The sequence below is a fragment of the Rhinatrema bivittatum genome, chromosome 13, assembly GCF_901001135.1.
Source record: "Rhinatrema bivittatum chromosome 13, aRhiBiv1.1, whole genome shotgun sequence".
In the NCBI taxonomy this organism is placed as follows: Eukaryota; Metazoa; Chordata; class Amphibia; order Gymnophiona; family Rhinatrematidae; genus Rhinatrema; species Rhinatrema bivittatum.
The window spans coordinates 80,908,948-80,930,751 of record NC_042627.1 but is presented as its reverse complement, the minus strand read 5'-3'; the positions used below and the strand labels follow the sequence as shown (position 1 = coordinate 80,930,751).

The 21,804-nt window shown below is 45.9% G+C and overlaps 1 protein-coding gene across 3 annotated transcripts in view; it reads right to left on the bottom strand.

The window, feature by feature from the left end:
* Nucleotides 1–5,802: 5,802 nt before the first annotated feature.
* Nucleotides 5,803–21,804, bottom strand: part of PIAS1 (protein inhibitor of activated STAT 1) — a 71,616-nt gene continuing 55,614 nt past the window's right edge. For 2 of the 3 annotated variants that reach the window (XM_029575114.1, XM_029575115.1), the window contains exons 7-14: nt 16,443–16,548; nt 14,748–14,821; nt 12,358–12,518; nt 11,345–11,475; nt 11,022–11,205; nt 10,795–10,937; nt 9,979–10,016; nt 8,747–9,046 (exon numbers count right to left, since the gene is read on the bottom strand). In XM_029575114.1, the coding sequence (XP_029430974.1) occupies nt 8,747–9,046; nt 9,979–10,016; nt 10,795–10,937; nt 11,022–11,205; nt 11,345–11,475; nt 12,358–12,518; nt 14,748–14,821; nt 16,443–16,548 (1,137 nt within the window). Of the gene's footprint in view, nt 9,047–9,978; nt 10,017–10,794; nt 10,938–11,021; nt 11,206–11,344; nt 11,476–12,357; nt 12,519–14,747; nt 14,822–16,442; nt 16,549–21,804 lie in introns of all 3 variants that reach the window. The other variant, XM_029575113.1, reaches the window with a different exon arrangement.

Sequence of the window (21,804 nt, the reverse complement as noted above, 5' to 3'; positions counted from 1 at the left end):
TGGCCTCATCAATTGTGGTTTCCTTGGCTCTAACAACTCAACCACTGATAAGGTTGCAGATATTCTGATCACTCATCATACAGCATAATGGGAATCTTCTACATTCTGACCTCCAGTCTCTAGCTCTAATAGTTTGGATGTTGAAAGTCAACTAATTTCATCTATTCAGTTGTCTACCAGAGTAAAGGAAATTCTCCTTGCTTCAGGTAAATATGCTACGAGAAAGTCTTATAACGTGAACACATATTTATTTCTACTTATATGTTGCTAGCATTTTCATGTGACAAATTGAACAAGCTCTTATGCAATATCAAAAAGCCTCCACTCCCTTTAATCCATGGTTGAGATACCAGATTGTAACCCGATTTATGGAAGTGGGGTCTACTTTAGTGAGCCAAGATTCAGTTATACAAAAGAGGTCTGGCAGCTCAGTGCAAATTATATTTGCTTAATGGAAGCTTTTGTCTAATAGTCTGTCCAATCATTTGAAGAATTTTCAAACCGGACGAAACTCCTGTAATAGCTGGGAAAGTACCTTCTGCTTAGGGTTGACCCTGCTGCTCCATGCAGGTTACCCCATTCAGAAATGTTACATCAAAATTACCATCATTACCTCTGTCATCTCCTTTCTCCAGCCTCTATGGATCCCAAGTCCTTTTGAATTCTGCTACCATTCTTGTCCTCACCACATCTTTCCAGGTATCCACCACTGTTTCTATCCTTAAAGACACATTTTAAAAGCATTACATGCACAAAAAATATAAGCATACATAGCCACTACTTGCATATATTCCCTTTTGTGTGTGACAGGGCCAACATACATGCATGAGTACGTGTTGTACCCTTTCCAACTTGCGTATATTTACATCTGTGATAATAAACGTGCTTATTGTGCAGTACTGACTAGGGGACAGGTCTGGGTAAACTGTGGGGAGTTCAGGCCGAAGAACCGGGAGGGTCTTAGCCTGCAGAAGGGCAAACTGGTTGACTAATTGGTAAAACTGGTAATTTCCTTGACACATGCATGCTATACGTGTGCAAATTGGGACTTATGCAAGCAAACTATATGTGCATATATGTTTAAAATAGGCGGGTAAATTGCATGCATTCCCTGCATTGAAATATGTGGTTTCAATGCATCGTATGTATTCATGCATATATGCTCATGTTGGATAACAAACATACGCATATTTTATAATATGCACGTATGTGAAATGCACGTCATAAAATATTGTAGTTAAATTGTGCGTGCCCACATCCCTGCGTATATAGGAGTTATCCTCCCTGTCCACCCCCTCAGATCTTATCATCATGAACCCTAGTCCTACAACTTCTTTTCCATCTTCACTAGATGACCAAGGCTTAAGAGTGGACTATTGAGCTGCTTCATTTGGTTGATTTCTCCACCCATTTTCTGTAGTTGTTGGGGGCAACATCCCAATTCCTTTGGCTCCCTTTTGCCGCTGCTGTCCTCTACTTTATACACCTGTTGACATGGGATCTGAGATTCTCACTTAGGAGCCTTTCACTGCTCCACACACAACCCCAGTCCCCACCAGATCCAAACGGAGTTACTTTGGTTATAATCTCATACTCTTATCTTCAATTTTTTTCACAAGCAGTTTGGAAAACCAATCCTAAATTTCTCCAAAGATGGGTTCCAGTCCTTTGATTTAACTTGGAAGAGAGATGACAGAGGGGATATGATTGAGATTTATAAAATCACGAGTGGGGTGGAACGGATAAATGGGGAGCAGTTACTTACCTTTTCAAACTGCACTAGGACTAGGGACAATCCATGAAACTAGCAACCGGTAGATTTAAAACAAAGCATAGGAAGTATTTTGGCACTCAGCACCTTTGGTATCACCGCAGGAGAGCAGGGCTTTCTTTTCCTTAATTTAGAATTTCAAATTTCTCCTTCCAAAAAGCTTGGATAAACATCCATCAGCTGCTGGAGGCGGAGAATACAGGCAGGCTAAGGTCACGGCAGGGTTATATATACTGTGACATCAACTTGCTCTGTCTCCATCTGCTGGCAGGGGAACATAAACCCACTGGTCCTGAGTCCATCTGTCTACACACTAGGAAAATGTATATGTACTACTTCAGTGCCAACCAGAAAACCCTGCAAACAGAAACACATGAAACCCATATGGAATTAGGCCTTTTGTAAAGCATATTAGATATGGGTTTGGCCCTCACAAAGACATGAATAAACTTAATTACAACATAGTAAACCTCCCATACTAAAACAGCACTAACTGCCCGTGCCCAAACAATAATAACCCTACCTATGAAAAGGCAAAACTGCAAATATTATACCTCGATCTTAAAAATACCAATACACCTCCTATTAGGAAAACAGAACAAGTAAAGCGGCTAAGGAACCCTACACAGAAACTACAAGCTAACTGAATACCTCATCTCAGTCATGTATGCAGAACACAAACAGAGCCTCATCAAATACAGAATAAAGAAACCATATATAGAAACATGCAGACAAAAACTGAACTAGATACTGTGACAAGCCACACTGTATGCAGTGCAACAACAGAAAATATAGATGTCACAGATCATCAAAAATAAAACCAAGAAATATAAAACATCAATAGTAAAACCATACTAATAAAAAGAGAAAAGAGCTGATGAATAGAGCAATTCAATAACTCAAAACTCATACAACTTTACCAAATGCTAATAAAATATTTCAACACAGCAGACATAAAAACACCACAAAACTCCTGCTATGCATACCGGGAAATTTTTATTTCCAGATGTCCTAAGATTGTCAAGGATTACCAGGGAAAAAGGGGGATTTTGCAAACAAACACACACGATCATACATATGGTCGTATACAAGTACAGACATCCATTTATACAAACATCTGCTCTTTCACTTTCTTCCCCCCCTCTGAAGGCAAAAGGGGTGGCAGTGGCAGCAGCAGCCTCCTCCTTCAGCCCCACGGGCCAGCAGTCCATGCCTCTTCCAGTGGTTAGGCTGCGCGGGCCCTTCCTGCTCCAGAGGCCCTGCAGATTGCGTGGCTTCTGACGGCAGGGTGAGAAGATAGATACTTCTGGCTCCTGGCTGCGCGGCCCTTCCTGCTCCAGAGGCTGCTGCTGCTTCTGGCCCTGCAGATTGTATGGCTTCTTCCGGCAGCGGCCACGTCACCTGCTCCTTGTCCACAGGAATCTCCACTTCCTTTACGAGCCAGTGCAGAGAGAAAGTGCCATCCCCAGCACCTCTAGGAGGGTGGCACCTGGTAGTTCCACCGGTCCTGATATAGGGAGTTTGTGTTGGCTTTGTTTCTGCAAGTTACAGAGAACAGACTGGAGGGCGTGTACGATAGGAACATTTATAATTGCATAATAGACCCATCTGAGATGCAAACAGTAATTCAGAGAAAGAGCCGTGCAGAAGTGGTGCCATTCCTACCCCGGTTTAAGATCTGCCTATCTCTGGCTGTGCAGGTTTTGTCCCACTGAACAGGAAATTCCTTGCGCTTAGAATACACAAGACAACATAACTGAATGCTTTTTATTACATCTAAAGATCTCTACATAAACAGGTAACATTCAATAGATAAACCATTTTTTCAATGCATGTAATAAATATTTTCACTTGGTACTTTTTACAAACTGACATTGGTCTACTATACATTTTTAAAAGCCATTTGACTGGTTTGGCATGCCCTATGGGAACTCTGTAAGAACGTTTTAAGGCAATGACTCACAGATTTGAAGTTTATGGAATCAATGATAATTTGTAGCATTCTGAATATATACATTTGCCACCTAGCAGCAGCACTTTTTGGGGCCACCAGCAAATCCCCAATATTAGAAACTCAAAACTGCAATAGAAAAACAAAACGTTACCAAAATAAAAACGCAGTTAAAACCCAAACCTGAAAGCAGGCCCGTGGCCAGCACACACAGGCCTGGCATTCAGGCTCAAGAAGAGCCCAGGCACACAGAGCGAGGTTAAAAGCCCAAAACCACTACGGCAGTTTTGAAAGTGATCGTTAAACGTGATTTAAACCCCCCCCCCCCCCCCCAAAAGGGTTTCATGACATTATTTTCTTAATGATTTTATCTCAACTGGACTGCAAGGAATCCCATTAAGACATCCAATGACAGCCAAATCCTAATGCCGACTTTGCACCAATTTCCAAGAGAAAGCAGGCGTGTACACTGGTCACAGGCACGAGATTCCCATGGCAGGGTGCACCGGTTTCCTGAGTACTTTTTCCATAGAAAAGCACACATGAAAATGTGAAGATGCATCCTGCTCCTCTAAATGTTTCTAACAGTCCGTGTGCTGTGGAAGAATGCATGCACTGCCAGCCTCGCTTAGGAAGTACCATTTATACGCAGAGGGCTGGGCTGCTGAGCTCTTCTGGTGCTAGGTAGCTTTATAACAGCCCTGGCTCGCTTCCTAGGAGTAGGAATATTCCAGCTTACAGCACAAGGAGGTGGGGATAATGTTTTCCAACAGAGTGAATACCCTACAAAAGAGAACAGTGACTGAGTTGGATGGCTTCACATCTCTCTCAGAAAGAATCCCTTTTCATGAGCTGGGCGTGCGATCGTAACATTATCAGAGGAGGCTCCATGCCCAGGTCCAGCTCCTCTGGGGATAGGGGACCTACTCGTTGCACATCAGAGACATCTCTTGGTTGTCTGAGGCCCACGCTCGTACCAGGTTCTAAAGAGATGAGAAAGAACTAGTGGTATCTCCATAAAAACCGCTTGTAGCAGAGTAGCCCGATGGAGGCTGCTTAGGATGGAGCTAGAAGTCGAAAGGAGCAGGAATAAATTGCAAGGTCATAAGCTTAAATTCCTGCAGTCTGGCTAAGTTTGGAGATAGTTATCCACTAGTGACAGCAATCAAAGTAGAGATTAGCCATCCTCTCCCTATCTGCCTGCAAACCTCAAGCCCACCAGAAAGCAGCGTCACCATTACTGCCTGCATGTTCACAGTACTGAGGCCCTCTTCCTTAATTTGCCAGGAACTAAAGTGGTAGCTCGCTTCCCCAGACAGTAATTCCCTATCTCTGAGCTGGTCAGCGGCTATCACTCACACCATGGCCAGCCCAAGGAGACAGGTGTCCTGCACAGCAGCGTGCTCCCTCTGGGCCATGGATATACTCACAACATAAATAACCCAATACCACTGTATTCCAGTGTACCGAACCGTTTAGCAACAATATCAACAATCAATGGTACCACAAGTATAATTTAAACACATTATGTTTGTGCACAACCAAATATATGTAGGCCCCTTACTTTAAGGGTCTGTATTGTGCAACAGACTCTATTCTTGTATAGGGTCACCTTGCTTTAATTTAAATTATCTGTTTTTAGTTATTTTTTCTATTTCCTTTTATCATAAAATCGATAGTCACACAATCTCCGTAATTATAAGGAGCAGACGCAGCCCAACGGGACTGCAGTGGATTATAAAGAAGAAGCAATACCAAGGAATTTACAGAAGGCTGCCTTACGACGCTCTCAAAAAGAAACTTTGAAGGACACCCCCTGAAGCAGGACGACATCGTCTGAAACACAGCTGTGTCGGGTGAACTACCATGGAGTAGATGAGTATTTGTGTCCCCTCCTTATAATTACGGAGATTGTGTGACTATCGATTTTATGATAAAAGGAAATAGAAAAAATAACTAAAAACAGATAATTTAAATTAAAGCAAGGTGACCCTATACAAGAATAGAGTCTGTTGCACAATACAGACCCTTAAAGTAAGGGGCCTACATATATTTGGTTGTGCACAAACATAATGTGTTTAAATTATACTTGTGGTACCATTGATTGTTGATATTGTTGCTAAACGGTTCGGTACCATGGATATACTCGACATGACACTTAGATAACTTTAGATAACAGCATCGTATACCCAAGCATGCCCTTGGACACTGCCAGTGTTTCTGCAATGGCAACAACCTGTGAGAATTACAGCTGAATAAAATGAGAGAGGTGATGAGGACGACATGAGAGCATTAGTAACACGGGAAGATGAAAACTCAGGATGGGTCGTGCTGCAACCAGAATCTGTAGAGCTACGAGATCACATCAATCTCAGGAAGAAAGCTTGGAAAATACCCTCCCCCCCAGACATGTGAGAGCTGCTATTGCACAGTCATTTTCACCATTTAAAAATCAAAATACTTCAATGGTAGGAAAACCCCGACATATAAGTTCTAAGAACTGAAATGCAACTGCAGCCAGTAAGAAATCCAATCACTAAACGCTACATTTGGGATAGATTTTATGAAATGCAGAGAGACAGCTTTCCATTCCTCACAGCAGAGGTGCCACTTCCTTCAGAGCTCTCTGCACTTTCAACCCTGCCAGATAAAAATCTCCTGTAAAAATAAGAGTCAGGGTGAAGGTCTTGTGCCTGGGGCAGAAGCCGTTCTCTAGGGGTGGGTCCCAAACACTTAACATAGCAACAGTACAAATAAGGATCAATGAGGCCCGGACAGCAACGCTATCCGGCTTCAATACTATCTGAAAGTTATCCGGCTAACTTTAGGTCAGCTCTTTGGCCAACTAAGTTATCCGGCTGACTCTAAATATCAGAGCTGGCCAGATAACACACCAGCTAACTTAACTCCTCCTGAATGCCCCTAAGTTATCCAGCTACATTTTAGTTAAGTGCCCAAATCTTTATTTAGACGGATAACCTTGGCATTATCCATTAAATGCTTCTGAATATGGAGCTCAAAGGGTTTTGCATAGAAACGCTGTAAGGATGGACATCCAAACAAGGTCTCAAAAATATGAAGATGTCCCCATATTAAGGGTAACTTTGCTGGCAAGAGATTCTGTTCCACAAACTTGACAACTAGAGAAAACGTTTGAGTGAAGTGTAGGGACTGAGAAAAGATGCAAGGGCTGCCATACACCACATCTCCCTCTGTATTGCTTTGATAATGTCACCATCTCAGTATTAAGCACTTGCCCCATTCCCTCCCATGAGATTCCTGCTACACATCAAATTAAATGTCTCCAGAGGGCCAATCTTCTACGTCCCTTTCCAGAAAATGATAAGCAGGTCCGGCTGTGGTCATTTTTAAAGAATTCTGACAGATACATTAATAGCTTAAGTTGCGCCGTGAGTTAATGCCAAGCAGTGACAGGGCGACATTCTCAGGCCCTGAAGACTGATGCTGACCGGCACCGTAGCCACCTGACTTGTTACACAGGGTGAGACTGGGGGATAGGACGAGCAGATTGGTGCAAAGATTTCCGGCAGTCACTGGAAAGCAGAGCTGCACTGTTTGCGCTGCACTCAGCTGCTGCTTTTGAACGTGTCAGCAGCATGGTCAACATCTGAAGCTCCAGCAACAGGAGCAGTGCAGCGCAGTCCCTGCAGCACGCAGAAGGCAATAATTACTGCAGCGTCGCACATACACCACAGAAGAGCTGTCATCCTAAGGCAGACTGGCCTGCTGCTCCTGCACAGAGATCACTGCCCCTCCGGGTATTTACTAGCACAGGCCTCGCTAGCACCTACATGAAGTTTGTCAGCAGCTGTTGCTTAGGGCAAGAGCAGTTACAAACAGGGGATCTTTAAGAAACAGCTCAACACAGAGGACTCCACAGTGCTAAAATATTGTGTTCTCCACCTTCCAAAGGAGAACGAAACTTTGAGAAAACTGTGCATCAGTTTCAGATTCTGCTCTAGGGTGGCCTCTTCAGATATTCTCACCGGGGTCCGTATTCAGTGGTGTGGTGAGTGACAACTTACCTTGCTAAACTCGCCTGCATAAAACTTTAGCTGATATATTTGGGGGGAAAAGTCCCACTGAATAAACCCATTAAAGTGATGCGGGTAAGTTTATCTGATAACTTTAGATCTGCTCTCCAGCCCCACCTCTGGAACGCCTTGGCACCGTCTCTCTCATCGGGGAACGATTTCTCTGGCGCTGACCCTGGCCCACGTTACAGCTATCTGTCAGCAGCAGGATCAGCAGTCAGTCCCTCCCTAAGGAGCGTGGGGCAAGGCAGCACTGTTTGTTTATTCTTGTATTTTACTGATGCATCATCTGATTATTAATTGTATTTTTTTTAGCTTTGTTGAAGGAAGGCAGTCTAATGAATATAACATAGCAGAAGATAACCCCAGCTTTGGCCTACAGTGTATAGCACTATACAGGCAGAGAAGGATGGAAGTGCATGCTGTACTCAAATACTGCGCCAACACGTGGAAATGGAGAACACAAAACCTCAGAGAAACCAGAAATGGCATTAAAAAAAAAAATCCACACCAAAATTAAAACCAGGAAGTCACACATTCCTGTACGCTACATCATGCAAAGAGAGGCAGGGGATGCAGAGTAGCCCCAAAGTCTTATAACTTAGGCGTACAGAAAACCTGCACAAAATAAAACAAAGTGGCGACCAAGCCATCAACTGTAAAAACGAGCTGTAAAGAAAAATCAAGGCCTGCAGCCGTTCCAAAGTGGTGGTGAGCGAGCGGTAGAAAGTAATGCCATTCGATGTCCAGGACAGACAAAACGCACGTGGAAAATCCAGAGTGGAAACAACAAAACTCAACAGTGAACCTTCTTTTCTTAGCAAACAGCAAGTCTTAGGTTTATATACAAAAGTACAACTGAAAATATAGTTTTGTTCTCTGTACATGTCTTTCATTGTTTTCACTAAAAAAAATATAATAAAAGAAAGAAAGACTGGGAAAAGTGTATAAGGAGAAGGTGCCCCCAGCTCAGTCCAAAGAGATGACGTCGGGGATGCCATACAGGGAGGCAGTGTCGGCGCTGCTGCGGTTGCTCACGGCATGGCCGTGGCCCTCTCGCAGGCTGTTGGAGGAGACCAGGCTGCTGTTGCTGCCGCTGTTGCTGCCGTTGGTGGTGGGAAGGGTGGTGCTTGCCCCCGTATTTAACTGATCCAGGAACATCTGGGAAGAGGTGGTGTACGGGAAGAAACGGGAAGAATGGAGGAGATCTTGCTCTTCCGACGCAGAGGCTGCGGCAGCTGCAGCCGCGAGGAGAGACGTGTTGTAATGCTGAGAGGCAAAAATGGAGAGAGAGAAATCTGAATTACTGACAATTCAGCCATGTTAACTATCTTAACCATATCCTCCGGCAATAAATTCCATAGATTGTGCATTGAGTGAAAAAATGTTCTCCAATTTGTTTTAAATGTGCTCCTTGCTAACTTCATAGCATGTCTCCTAGTCTTTGTATTTTTTGCAAGACTAAATAACCAATTCACATTTACTAGTTCTATCCCACTCATGATTTTATAAACCTTTATCATATTCCCCCTCAGCCGTCTCCGCTCCAAGCTGAAAAGCCCTAACCTCTTTAGCCTTTCCTCATAGGGGAGCCATTCCATCTCCTCTATCATTTTGGTTGCTCCCTGTACTTTTTCCACTGCAACTATATCTTTTTTGGATGTGGCAAGCAGAACTGCACACAGTAGTCCAGGTGTGGCCTCACCATGGAGCGATACAGAGTTAATGATGACATTCTCTGTTTTATTCTCCATTCCTTTTTTAATTCCTAACATTGTTTGCTTTTTTGACAACCACCACCCATTGAGCATTGTCCATGACGACTCCCAGACCCTTTTCCTGGGTGATGACTCCTAATATGAAACCTAGCATTGTGTAACTACAGTGCATCACTTTGCACTTATCCACATTAAATGCCCAGTCTCGTAATATCTTCCTGCAATTTCTCAGAATCTGCTTGTGAATTCACTAGTCAAAGTAATTTTGTGTCATCTGCAAATCTGATCACCCTTTTCCAGATCATTTATAAATATATTGAAAAGCACCGGGTCCCAGTACAGATCCCTGAGGCACTCCACTGTTTACCCTTTTCCAATGGCCCTTTAGTTCTATGGCTTTACATCTCTCATGTAACACAAAGGAGCTGCTTAAAAGCCGTCCTCCTCTCCCACAGAGAATGATTCCATACTGAATCTACTTACCTGATTTTCTCCAGATAAAAATGGAAAGAAATCCAGTCCTGGGGAAGGTAAACACAAAGCAGAGGCTGTAAGTAAATAAGCTGACTCAGGTCTGCAGTACAACAAAGAAAAGGAGACGCATCTTCCAGGCAAACTTTCTGAAGCAGCACCTCCAGCACCGCTAAGCCAAGATTTACTTGTTAAGAAGAAAAGCGCACACAGCTTGCTGAATGTCAGCCACACCCCCAACTCCTGAAACATGGTGGCCAAGCAAAGGTTTATGCTTAAAACCCTCCAGAGCCTCCAGCAGACCCCTGTATGAAAGCCCCGGGTTCAGCCTGGTCATGCAGGAGATGTGCTCCGGCTCCATGAAGGGATGGGTGGCGGTGCCAGAGCAGTCACAAGAGTCTCGGCCAGTAATGGGGTGTTTTAGTTTTCCAGCAGATTAACTTGTTAAACAGGTGCTGAATAAGGGTCTGCAGGCCAATACATTTTGTTTTGTGTCATGTCGTTTGCAGGTTGATTTTCATGTTTTGCAAACAGTACACACTGAAAACAACAGAACACACAACATTTTCAGTTTTCTTTTTTGTTTTGAAAACAAGAAATGATATAGAAGATGTTGTTCCAAACGAGAGCACATTCCTACTGTTGAACATGCAAGTGAGAAAACAGACTGTGGCTTACAGGACACGGTGGGATGTGTTAGCATGCCACCTACCCCGTCTGATGAGCTGCGGTTTAGGAATCAAATTTGCGCACACAGAACTAGCAAGAGGTGTCAAACGCCCAATGAGAGCAGGGCAGCTTCGAGCTCTTCGGCGGTCAGGATCTTACCTTGCAGGTCGTAGGGCATGGGGGTCATATGGAATGGGTGTCTGTAATCTTGCATAAGCGACGTATTGATGTAACTGTTGTCCACAGCAGGTAGGCTGGGCGTTCGGGAAATGGGAGAGGTTTGATGTGGCAGGTTTAACATGCTGCAAAATAAGAACAAGATGAAGCAGAACTGTACCTGTCTGCAGGTGCCTGTGAGGGCTCAGGCCTGAGAGAAACACACTCACCTCTTGGTGTTTAGTGGGGATGCAGGAGATAAAGATGGGCAGCTCCTCTTGACTGACGGCTCCTCCTCCTCCTCCTCTGAGGAGCTGTCTATGGTCAAGTCGATGACTTCCACCTTCTTGTTTTTGTTTGAGGCCGGCTGATGAGAAGATATCTGATGATCCAAGGAAGTATTTAAACAGTCACCTAGAGGGTACAAAAATGAACATAAGCTTGTTTCCTACTCAGTGCAGCGCCAACGTTAATAAAACAAATTATGCAAGAGTTTGGTCACCCTCACCCCCCCAGCCTTCAGTCTTTAGCGTTAAAGTTCATCCCGACATACCATCAGCCCCGTTGTAGGATGTGTTAACCTCCTGTACGTCCTTTCTTGATCTCATAGGAGCCCAGGCACCATCCTCCTTAAACTGGATCTCGTCACAGTCTGTGCAACACTTCAGGATCTCCATGAATAACCTGCGAGAGAAAGGCACTTCACAACCAATTCATACAGACAGGCAAAGTTACCTCAAAACGCACCCTTACTTCTCCCTCGCCCTTCTCCATGAACATTTCAAAATCATTGTATAAACTTTTCTGCAGAGCCCAAAGCATCTTTACTACCTATCAAGATTGCTCACAACTCCCCTACTGCTCCCTGGCTTTATTTCCCTCAATTCCTCTCTCTCTTTTCCTACTACCCCTCTTATTGACGCAGTCACGTTCCTTCTTTTCCTCTGGGCCTCCAGTCTGCATCAGAACCAGGGCTGTTTTAGATCGGTCACTCTTTGATGTCAGAACGTGGCTCTCCTCACAGGGAGCCCATGGAAAGCAGGTCAGAGGAGCTGCTATGTGCGAGTCCCTCAGCTCAGTCAGGGCCACACGGCCAGCAATCATCACCATCACGTGATGAGCAGGCTTTCCCTCCACACAGGGGCAGCCCAGGGAACAAAACATCTTGACCTAGGAATTGAATCCAGGTCTTGCGCATGACAGCAAAGAGCGCCGTCAACGAGCGTTCGAGTCGGCTCCCTTTGCAAAATAAAATGCAGTTATCCGGCACGCTCTCTCCTTAGGTCCCTCCCCCGTCACCAAGAGTCTGCTCTTCAGCTGTCTGTGCTGTATTCACGGAGATGCCTGCACGGGCCCCTGATGATCATGTGCTGTGCAGAGGTCCATGCTGTATTCATATTTTACATGCATCGGGGCTCCATCAAGGATCAGTGGCGAGAGGTTAAAGAGGCACATTCTAAAGCTTTGAATGCTAATATCTGCTCCGATCAGGAATACTCGGCAGCACTCGTTTTTACTACCCCACAAATTAAAGCAAGTTTAGTACTGAGCGGCTCCTCCTCTCACCCGTCGATAATGAGGTGCTCGTAGGGAGCCTTCTTGTCACAGACGGGACACACCCACGTCGGCTTCTTTTCGTTCATTTGAATGTACAGAGTGGCATCAAAACACTGCAGGTGGGAGCACGTGAGTGCTCGGCAAGGGATGGTCAGTCGCATTTTACCCAGCTAGATAAAAGAAAGACCACAAATTAGGATACAACCTTCTCTTCACAGCAGATAAGAACCAACTGACCCGCCCCGTCGTCGTCTTCTCTATCATTCTGAGCTGATGAAAATACAGATCCCCATACTTAATCCAACACAGAGACCCCAATCCAAACAGCCACCAACACAAGCGAGACTGTTGTCCGAAACATGCAGCCCCCCTATGCTCTCTCAGAACCTGCAGCAGATTTTGTAACCTGGCACAGACACAGGAAAGGGGTGGGCTTGGCAGGGACTTGCTCTGGGTCTGTAACAATTTGGAATGATTTCTCCAAATTGCAAGAAAACTATCTACCCAGTATAAAACAAACAAGTTCCAGGTCATGTCTACATAACATCTGGTCTCAAACAGCTGTACCCAGAGGCTGAAAGTCAGACTATGGATACCCAAATACAGCTTCAGCTGGCATGGGAGAATATTTACTCATCAGACCCTCCTCCATACAAGACGGTGAGGCATCATGCCTAGGGCTTCGGATTTTAAGTTACAATCAAAAACCACCAATAAAACTTCCGCAAAGTTACACACCCAGGCTCCTCCGCCCGATTCCCTTGCTCTTGGTGAAGAAATGGAGTGAGACCATCATCCAGGTGCAACCAGCAAGAGGTGGAGCAGAATCTGCAGCGGTGCAAGCCTGTGAAGGCAGCCAGAGCCCACCCTTGCCTTAGCAGGAGAGATGCACATGGAGAGAAGGGGAGAATGGCAAGAAAGAGCCTCTCTGTCAGGGCCACCCTGCAGCCTTGAGGCCACCTTGCATGCTTGCATCTTAAAAGTGCAACATTTCCTGTGTGGCTTTCCCTGCTCCCAGTTAAAAATAATAATAATAATAAAAGCATGATCCAGGAGGAGCAAGAAGCTGTAGTTCTTCTGAAGTAAGGGAAATTAATGGAAGACTCAGAACTCCTCCCCTCGTGCCCTGAATGAGGGCTTCTGTATGTTTTTGTAATAAATTCAGTGTCTCTTCCTTTTATTTATTTTTTTAAGTTTGTGTTAGGGCAATTTATACATTTTTGTGTTTAAAAATATTTTATTTTCAATTATAAAGAAAGAGGCATGGTACATATGTGGGGTTCTGATATCATTTGAGTGTAGAGAAAATGATAAAAAAAAAGAAGAACAAAACATGCTACTGACGGGAGTGAGGGGCGGAGTATAGTATCTCCTCCGGCAATAGAAAATCAGTAAATTGCGACTAAGACCAGTTAACAGAGCTGAAATTTGGTCTAGTTTTCCCTCTAAGGCTTTCAGGACAGCAGCTGCTACCTCTGAAATCATTGGGTCAGGGCTTTCTGGAGTCCGCCATCTTAGGATTTACTCCCTTTCTTTATGAGAAGATTTTGTCATCATTGCGGCAGGAAGTAAAGAAAAAAGGAACTGATAACTAATATTTCAGGGGGCACGCGGCGAGTATATCGAAAAAATTGAGAGGAAATCAGTCATCATAAAAGAAAAAACGGAGAAAGCAAAAAATGCAGCATCATGTGACCTCATCAAATCGCAAGAGAGAAAAGTAACAGCATGGGACCATGCTCCATCCATCCTGAGAGAATAAGGTGCACCCACAGGGCTGTGTCGCACAGGGTGTTTTACAGAGTACACACGACATTTTGAAAGCTTGAGCACCAGGCAAGAATGTTAGGAGCCAGGACAAAAACCTTTTTTGTTTTTTCAGCGTTTTGCCTCAGATTCCGGTTGTTGATTTTTCATATTTTTTCCTTCTTTCGCTCACAGGTTTATTTAGCCTTTTTTTTTTTTTTCACTGTTTGCTTGGAATTTTTTTTTTTTTTTTAATCTAGTTTCTTCCTTTCCCTCCTGCCATCACTTTGTGCTTGGGTCACAACGGCTATTTTCAGGCCTAGCTCTCCTGCAGCAACTCCCAGACCCAAGTCAGCCGTAGTGGCTCCTTCTACACTCAGGGGGACCACAGGCACCAAGGCTCATGCTTTTGTAGGTGCCCGGGTATCCTGGTATCTGTTTTTTCATCAACAGTCACAACATGATATTTAACTTTCCACCATCTCCCTCCTTGACACCTCTTCTCTCTGAGGTCTCTTATCTTCACTGATGTTCCATGATCAGGTCTACAGTAGACACTTCCTGACCAAATTCAAATCTATTTTCCCCCACTCTACCCAAATCTAGACAGGGAAACTGAGGCATGAATATATTCAGGGATCACTTGGACTTACCGGGCACAGAAGAGATACTCGTAAACTGGTAGTGGCAATTTCACTGTCTGGATCTGCAGTTAGCTTCTCTTTGACTGTCATTGAACACAAGAACAAAAACAAGTTTAATACACTCATTATTGGCTCAATCCAAGAACTGCAGAGCGCAGTGCTGAGTGGGGAATGTGAGATAATCCCCTTCCTGCTCTCACTCAGCACGTGTGAAAGCACAGAACGTTCACCCTAGGGGTGAGATGCAAGGCACGCACACGGCGATGCTATCCCTTCCTGCCAAAGACGGCTATGATGCCGGGGTTTTAAAGGGAGGCGGGAACTGAAGAACTACAGGCAGCCAAGCGAGGGAAGGCGAGCATGGCCTGAAAACTCAGGAGTGGAACAAGACCTCTCTGTGCGTCAGCTAATCTTACATCTTACCATTCTGAAATCCCGCACATTTTCATGTCAACAGATGGAATGGGAGGCTCCCTCCCCCATTCTTCTTTTCAAGAGAACGGGATGAGATTATACAGGGGGTTTTCAAGCATGGAGATTCAGGAGCTAAAATCACATTTTTGATTTTTCAAAAAAAAATTAAGGATATTTAAAATAACGAGGGTCAATGTTGCTTTTAAATTGTAACCCACATTCTAGATATTGATTTTCATCAACTCTACCATCTTCACATCAGACAAAGGTAAAAAGGCGGCTTGGGGGTAACATGGAATAGACTTAGTTTTTGGGTACTTGCCAGGTTCTTATGGCCTGGATTGGCCACTGTTGGAAACAGGATGCTGGGCTTGCTGGACCCTTGGTCTGACCCAGTATGGCATTTTCTTATGTTCTTATGTATGGAGTGGCAATTACCATTACCCTTAACAGAAGGCTTGGGGGTAACCTGTATGGAGTGGCAGTTACTATTACCCTTAACAGAAGGCTTGGGGGTAACCTGTATGGAGTGGCAGTTACTATTACCCTTAACAGAAGGCTTGGGGGTAACCTGCACAGAGTGGCAGTTACTATTACCCTTAACAGAAGATTTGGGGGTAACCTGCACAGAGTGGCAGTTACTATTACCCTTAACAGAAGATTTGGGGGTAACCTGCACAGAGTGGCAGTTACTATTACCTTTAACAGAAGGCATGGGGGTAACCTGCACGGAGCGGCAGTTACTATTACCCTTAACAGAAGATTTGGGGGTAACCTGCACAGAGTGGCAGTTACTATTACCCTTAACAGAAGGCTTGGGGGTAACCTGTATGGAGTGGCAGTTACTATTACCCTTAACAGAAGGCTTGGGGGTAACCTGTATGGAGTGGCAGTTACTATTACCCTTAACAGAAGGCTTGGGGGTAACCTGTATGGAGTGGCAGTTACTATTACCCTTAACAGAAGATTTGGGGGTAGTCTGCACGAAGCGGCAGTTACTATTACCCTTAACAGAAGGCATGGGGGTAACCTGCACAGAGTGGCAGTTACTATTAATAGAAGGCTTGCTGGGCAGACTGGATGGACCATCATTCGCTATGTTAAGTGGGCAGAGTGGGAATGTGTTCTGTGTGCTAAGTTCTGATGCTGATTGTTGGGCGTATGAAAACACTGCCTTCCGTATTTGCTTTTCTAGAAGGAGTGAAGGAAAGTTCTCAAGTTTGTGCAGAAGGAATGCAAAGGAACAATATAAGCGACGCCTCGCCCACTCTTCTGCAGCGGGACACGTACTTAAAGCTCGCGAATGGTCAGGATTCCGAATGCCTTTTGCTCGCAATCGCTGGAGTAAAACCGCAGAAGATAGCTGCTTGACCAAATACACGGCCATGGAATAGCTCTACAAGGCAAAATACAAAGAAATCAATCACAATTTTCTAAATTAAGTAAAATGCGTAAAAATCCGTTAGACCCACACAACCCATCTCCACGCCCCCCTCCCCCAACAGACTGGGGAGAAAGCGTTATATCACCCCAGTGGTCTTTAACAAAATGATATAAATACAGGAAACAAATTCCTGTGCAACATTTAACATACAAATCAAGGAAAGCTTCAAACTTATAAAATTACGTATATACACTGAAAATCCTCAGTGCAGTCTGCGTGTGCAATGCAAATTTACAGGCAAAAATTTGCTTTGAAAGCCCTCGGTAAAGAGCGTGTGTGCAGTGCACTTTACCACTTTGCAGGGAGTTGTACGATTATCCTCTCACACGCAGACGCTTGCTTTGAAAGTCCTCGGATAACTGGCAGAGTTTGTGCACAAACTACCTCACGCAAACTTATACCCTGCTCTAAGCAGGGCGCAGCTCGATTACGTGGCAGCTCCAGCCCCACAGGAAAATGGGTTACACATGGACTTTACATGCCGAGGGCCAGGCTCCAGTCCACAAAGGAAAATTGGTTCTTACCTGCTAATTTTCGTTCCTGTAATACTCAGATCAGTCCAGACCAGTGGGTTTTGCATCCCTAGAGCAGATGGAGGCAGAGAACAAACACTCAGGCACTGCTACATAACAGAGAGCGCCACCTGCAGTTTCTCAGTATTGACCTGTACCCAAGCCAATGAGTTGCCACCTTGCCCCTTTTCAGGTTTGAAATACCCTGACCTGGAGCCCTCCATGCTTCAAGATAAAACAAAACACTAAGAACCAAACATACATTTACAATTCGTAAATTTCTGCAATTAATGCCAGGATATTCAGTCTTTTGGCATCAAAACCGGGCTGGGCCTCTGGACTGATCCGTGTATTACAGGAACGGAAATTAGCAGGTAAGATCCAATGTTCCTGTCCCTGTACGTGCCCGGATCAGTTCAGACAGGTGGGATGTACCACGCACGCAGAACATTCTCAAAGGACACGTCTTGTTGCACCTGTACATCCAAATGGCAATGCTTGGTGAAAGTATGAAGCGTTGACCAACATATCTCCTGCAGAGATACCAACTGACACTCCACCCAGGAAGCCACCTGTGCCCTTAAGCCCACAGGCACCGCACGACCCTTACAAATATGGCTTCCTTCAAGCAGTGAGAGACTGCAGCTTTTGAGGCCTTAGCCCCTTTGTGCACACCCCCCCCCCCCCCGAACAGCACACAGAGGAAACCTGAATGCTGAAAAGTATCCTTAAGATAACGCAATAGGGTCCTATGCATGTCCAGAAGATGCAGCTCCCTCTCTTGTGGAAACTCCCTAGACCAGTCTGGAAAAGCTGGAAGCTCCACTGTCTGGTTCAAATGAAGAGAGGAAACCACCTTCGGTTAAAAAAAGAAAAAAAAGGAAGGCACCATCCGCAACGTCACCCTGATAGTCTCAAACTGGAGAAAAGGATTCCTGTAAGATAAAGCCTGCAGCTCTGAAATCCGCCTGGCCCGACATATGGCCACCAGAAAAATCAGCCTTCAACGACCGATCCTTCACAGACGCTCCCCTTAAGGACTCAAAAAGGAGCCCCAGAGAGCACACGCAGTACCAGGTCGAGGTTCGAATCTGGACACAACTTCCTCACTGGAAGCCGAAAGTGCTGGACTCCTTTCAGAAATCACAAAACATCCGGATAGGATCTGCCCCCCTAAGGCAACCCAAGTTGGAAACCTGAACTCGGAGAGAATTTAAGCCAGACCCTTTGACAGCCCTTACTGCAAAAAGTTCAAAATGCGCAAACGCTCACAGATAGGGAATCCAGTCGTGCTGAAAGCACCAAACACTTTCCAGAGCCGGATGTAAGCCTTAGAAGTAGATGGGCGTCTAGTCTGGATCAAAGTGGAACGTGGACTGTCTCCGAATATCCTTTTAAGTGCAACCACCACCTCTCAAAGCCAAGCCACGAGACAAAAGTGATCTTCCTGATCTGAAAATATGAGACCTTGCCAAAACAATCCTGGCATGTGAGCCAACCTGTGAAGACCGTCTATTGCAAGACCCACCGGGTTCACAAACCACAGCCACTGCGGCACCACCAGAACCACCTGCCCTGGATGAGCCTCTATGCGCCACAAAATGCAACCAACAAGCGGCCAAGGAGGAAACACGTATAGGCAAATCCCCATCAGCCACGGGTAAGGTAGAGCATCCAGCCTTTCTACCCCGACTTCCCTTCTGCAACTGAAGAATCTCGCCACCTTTGTGCTGGCCCTCATTGCCAATAGGTCTAACTGAGGAACTCCCCACCTGACACACAAGTAATCCCAGGCCTCCGAGGATAACTCCCATTCCCCCAGTTTTAGCTGCTGCCTGCTGAGAAAGTATGCTTGAAAATTGTCCACACCCGCTACATAAGACGCTGCTATACCTTTGAGATGACGCTCCGCCCAAGCAAATAACTGCTGAGCCTCCAGAGTCACTCTTCGTACCTCCCTGACGATTGATGTAAGCCATCATTGTGACATTGTCTGAGATTCTCCTCACCCTCTGACCCTTGACCAAAAGAAGAAAAGGCCTCCAGGGCTCTGTGTACACCCTTGTCTCCAGGCGATTGATCGACCAGGCCACCTGCGCTGAAGACCAACGCCCTAGAGCAGACCGCCCTTGACACACCACCCCCCAACCTGAGGCTAGCGTCAGTGGTCACTACTATCCAATCCGGGTCCTCCAGATCCACTCCCTACTCCATAATGGGATGGTAGAGTCCCCATGAGAGATTGGATCTGGATTCTCCCTGAAGAGGTAAAGGCTGATGATACTCTTGACAACGGATTCCATCTGGACAACAGCACCTTCTGCAAAGGATGCATGTAAGTAAAGGCCCACGGAATCAAGTCCAACGTGGAAGCCATGGAGCCGCAGATAATACCAGACCTTTGGCACTGACAAATGGAGCAAACGCTGCACTTGCAACTTCAACACTGTCCACGATCAAAAAGACCCTGCCATCGACTCACACTCCAATTGGATCGGCACCAGATAACTCTTGGTTGTATTTAATCACCCAAACCAGAGAACTCAATCAGAGCATCACTCGCTGTATGGAGCAACTGCACTTCTCCTCTGTCTTCGCCAGAAAGAGCCAATCAACCAGATGTGGGTGGACCAAAATCCCTTCTTGCCTTAAGGCTGATGCCACCACCCCCATCACATTCATGAAGGAGCAGGGCGCTGTGGCCAAGCCTAAGGGAAGAATTCAAAACTGAAAATGCTGGCCCAGCACCATGAACAGTAGAAACTTCGGACAATCCCTTTGAATGGCAACATGGAGGAAGGCCTCTGTCAAGTCCAATGACGCCAAGAACTCTCCTCTGCGGCCCACTGCTATAACTGTGCACGTCTTCTCTATGCAAAACTGTGGAACCCGCAAGGGTACATCTCTTGCAAATCCAGAAAGGAGCCCTCCTTTTAGGGAACCACGAAATAAATGGAGTACCTCCCCTGTCCCTGTTCGACCACTGGTCCCAGAACTACAGCGTCCAAAATTTGTAACCTTTGCAGAGTTCCCTTTACTGCTTCCCGACACACAGTAGGACTCTATATAGAATTTTGTGCCCCAACGTGTAGCCATCTCTTACCACTGCCAGAACCTATTGATCTGTGGTAATTTAGGCCCATGCCCCATAAAAGCAGGACAACCTGCCCCCTACTGGCTCCACAGAGGAACTGCGGATCCCTTTTCGAGTGCTGTTTGCCCAGTGTCTGCTTCAACCCCGAAGCAGAGGTGCCCTTGCCTGAACAGAACTGTCTCATATCTTGAAATCAGGACAGGGAGGGAAAACCGCCTTGCTACCCCTCTTATCTTCAGGCAACTTATTTTCCTTTTGACTCTCCCAAAGTTTTCCAAACTCAGCACAAACAGGCCCTCTGCATTATATTGCCACAAATTGCGGCTTTCAGGTTCAAGGCAGAAACTTCAAACATCCGCTTCAACAGAATCTCCAATTTATGATCCTGAACATCCTTCAGAGTGGCAGAATCCGCCACTGGCATTGTCTTCTTGGTAATGGCGGACACAGTCACATCCGCCTTAGGAACCTGCAGGAGATCCAGCATCTCTTCCTTCAACGGGTACAGCTTCACCATTACGAGACTGACATTCAAGCCTGCCTCCGGTTTACCAGCTTACGGAACTTGTTAGGCAGAGGAAAGGCACTATGGGGCCTACGCAGTCCATCCAGGACCAGGTCGAGTCCTTCATTTTCAGACTCCTACAGGGCTACCTTAACCCCCAATTCCTCCAGAACCTGGAGAATGAGAGGTCACAACTCCTCTTAATGATCAGACAGACCACCCTGGGGTCATTCTGCTCTGTTACCGGGAACTCATCTGGATTAGGGTCATCCTTATTCTCACCAAGATCGGCATGCGAGTCCGTGTCGGCACCAACACCCGGGTTCACTACCTGAGGATTTACAGGGTTCCCCTGCATGTCATCCAATTAATCTCAGTGCAAGTGAGACCCAGACGCCTCTGCAGGGCCCCAGAGCCACTAGAAGCTCGCACTCTCTGTCCCTTGACTGAACAGGGGATCTTCTCGCTGGAACGCTTCCTCCCACCACCTTTTGCACCAGAAAGACTTTATATACAGGACCACGACAAACTCCGGATAAAACTCCTCCGGATCTTCACCACCCTCATCAGGAAGACCAACATCAGATTCCCCTTCTCCATCCTGATACTCCGCAATCACCTGCCTCACAGGCGAGTGGGGGAGGGGAATCTCCGGCCTCCCTATGAGGCATGGAGCCATTGACCGTGATCCTTTGCTGAAAAATGCGATTCCCCCCCCGAGACCACAGCCTCAGTCCCCAATGGCTTAGAGGACCTCCTTTCGCCAGCTGCGCCCATAGAGGTCCCCCTCCTTCCTTGTCGCACAACCATTGCTAAGGGAACGCGCATTGCTTCGCACTGACCAGAGGCTGCAGGCTCTGCATGCCATGTGAGATTCTGGCACTGATTGCAACGGGAAAACAAAAACATCAAAAGTGCAGGCTGCTGGAAAAGCAGGGCCACACACGCGGTCGGCAACAAGAACCGTGCGGCTGCACCGCTCTGAACAGCGCATGAGACAGCTCCGCTCGCCCCCGGGATCCCCCAGAAGAACACAAGAAACATGGGCTAACCCCTCATTTCCCGCAAGCGGCACTGACAGACCCCACTACTGGCCC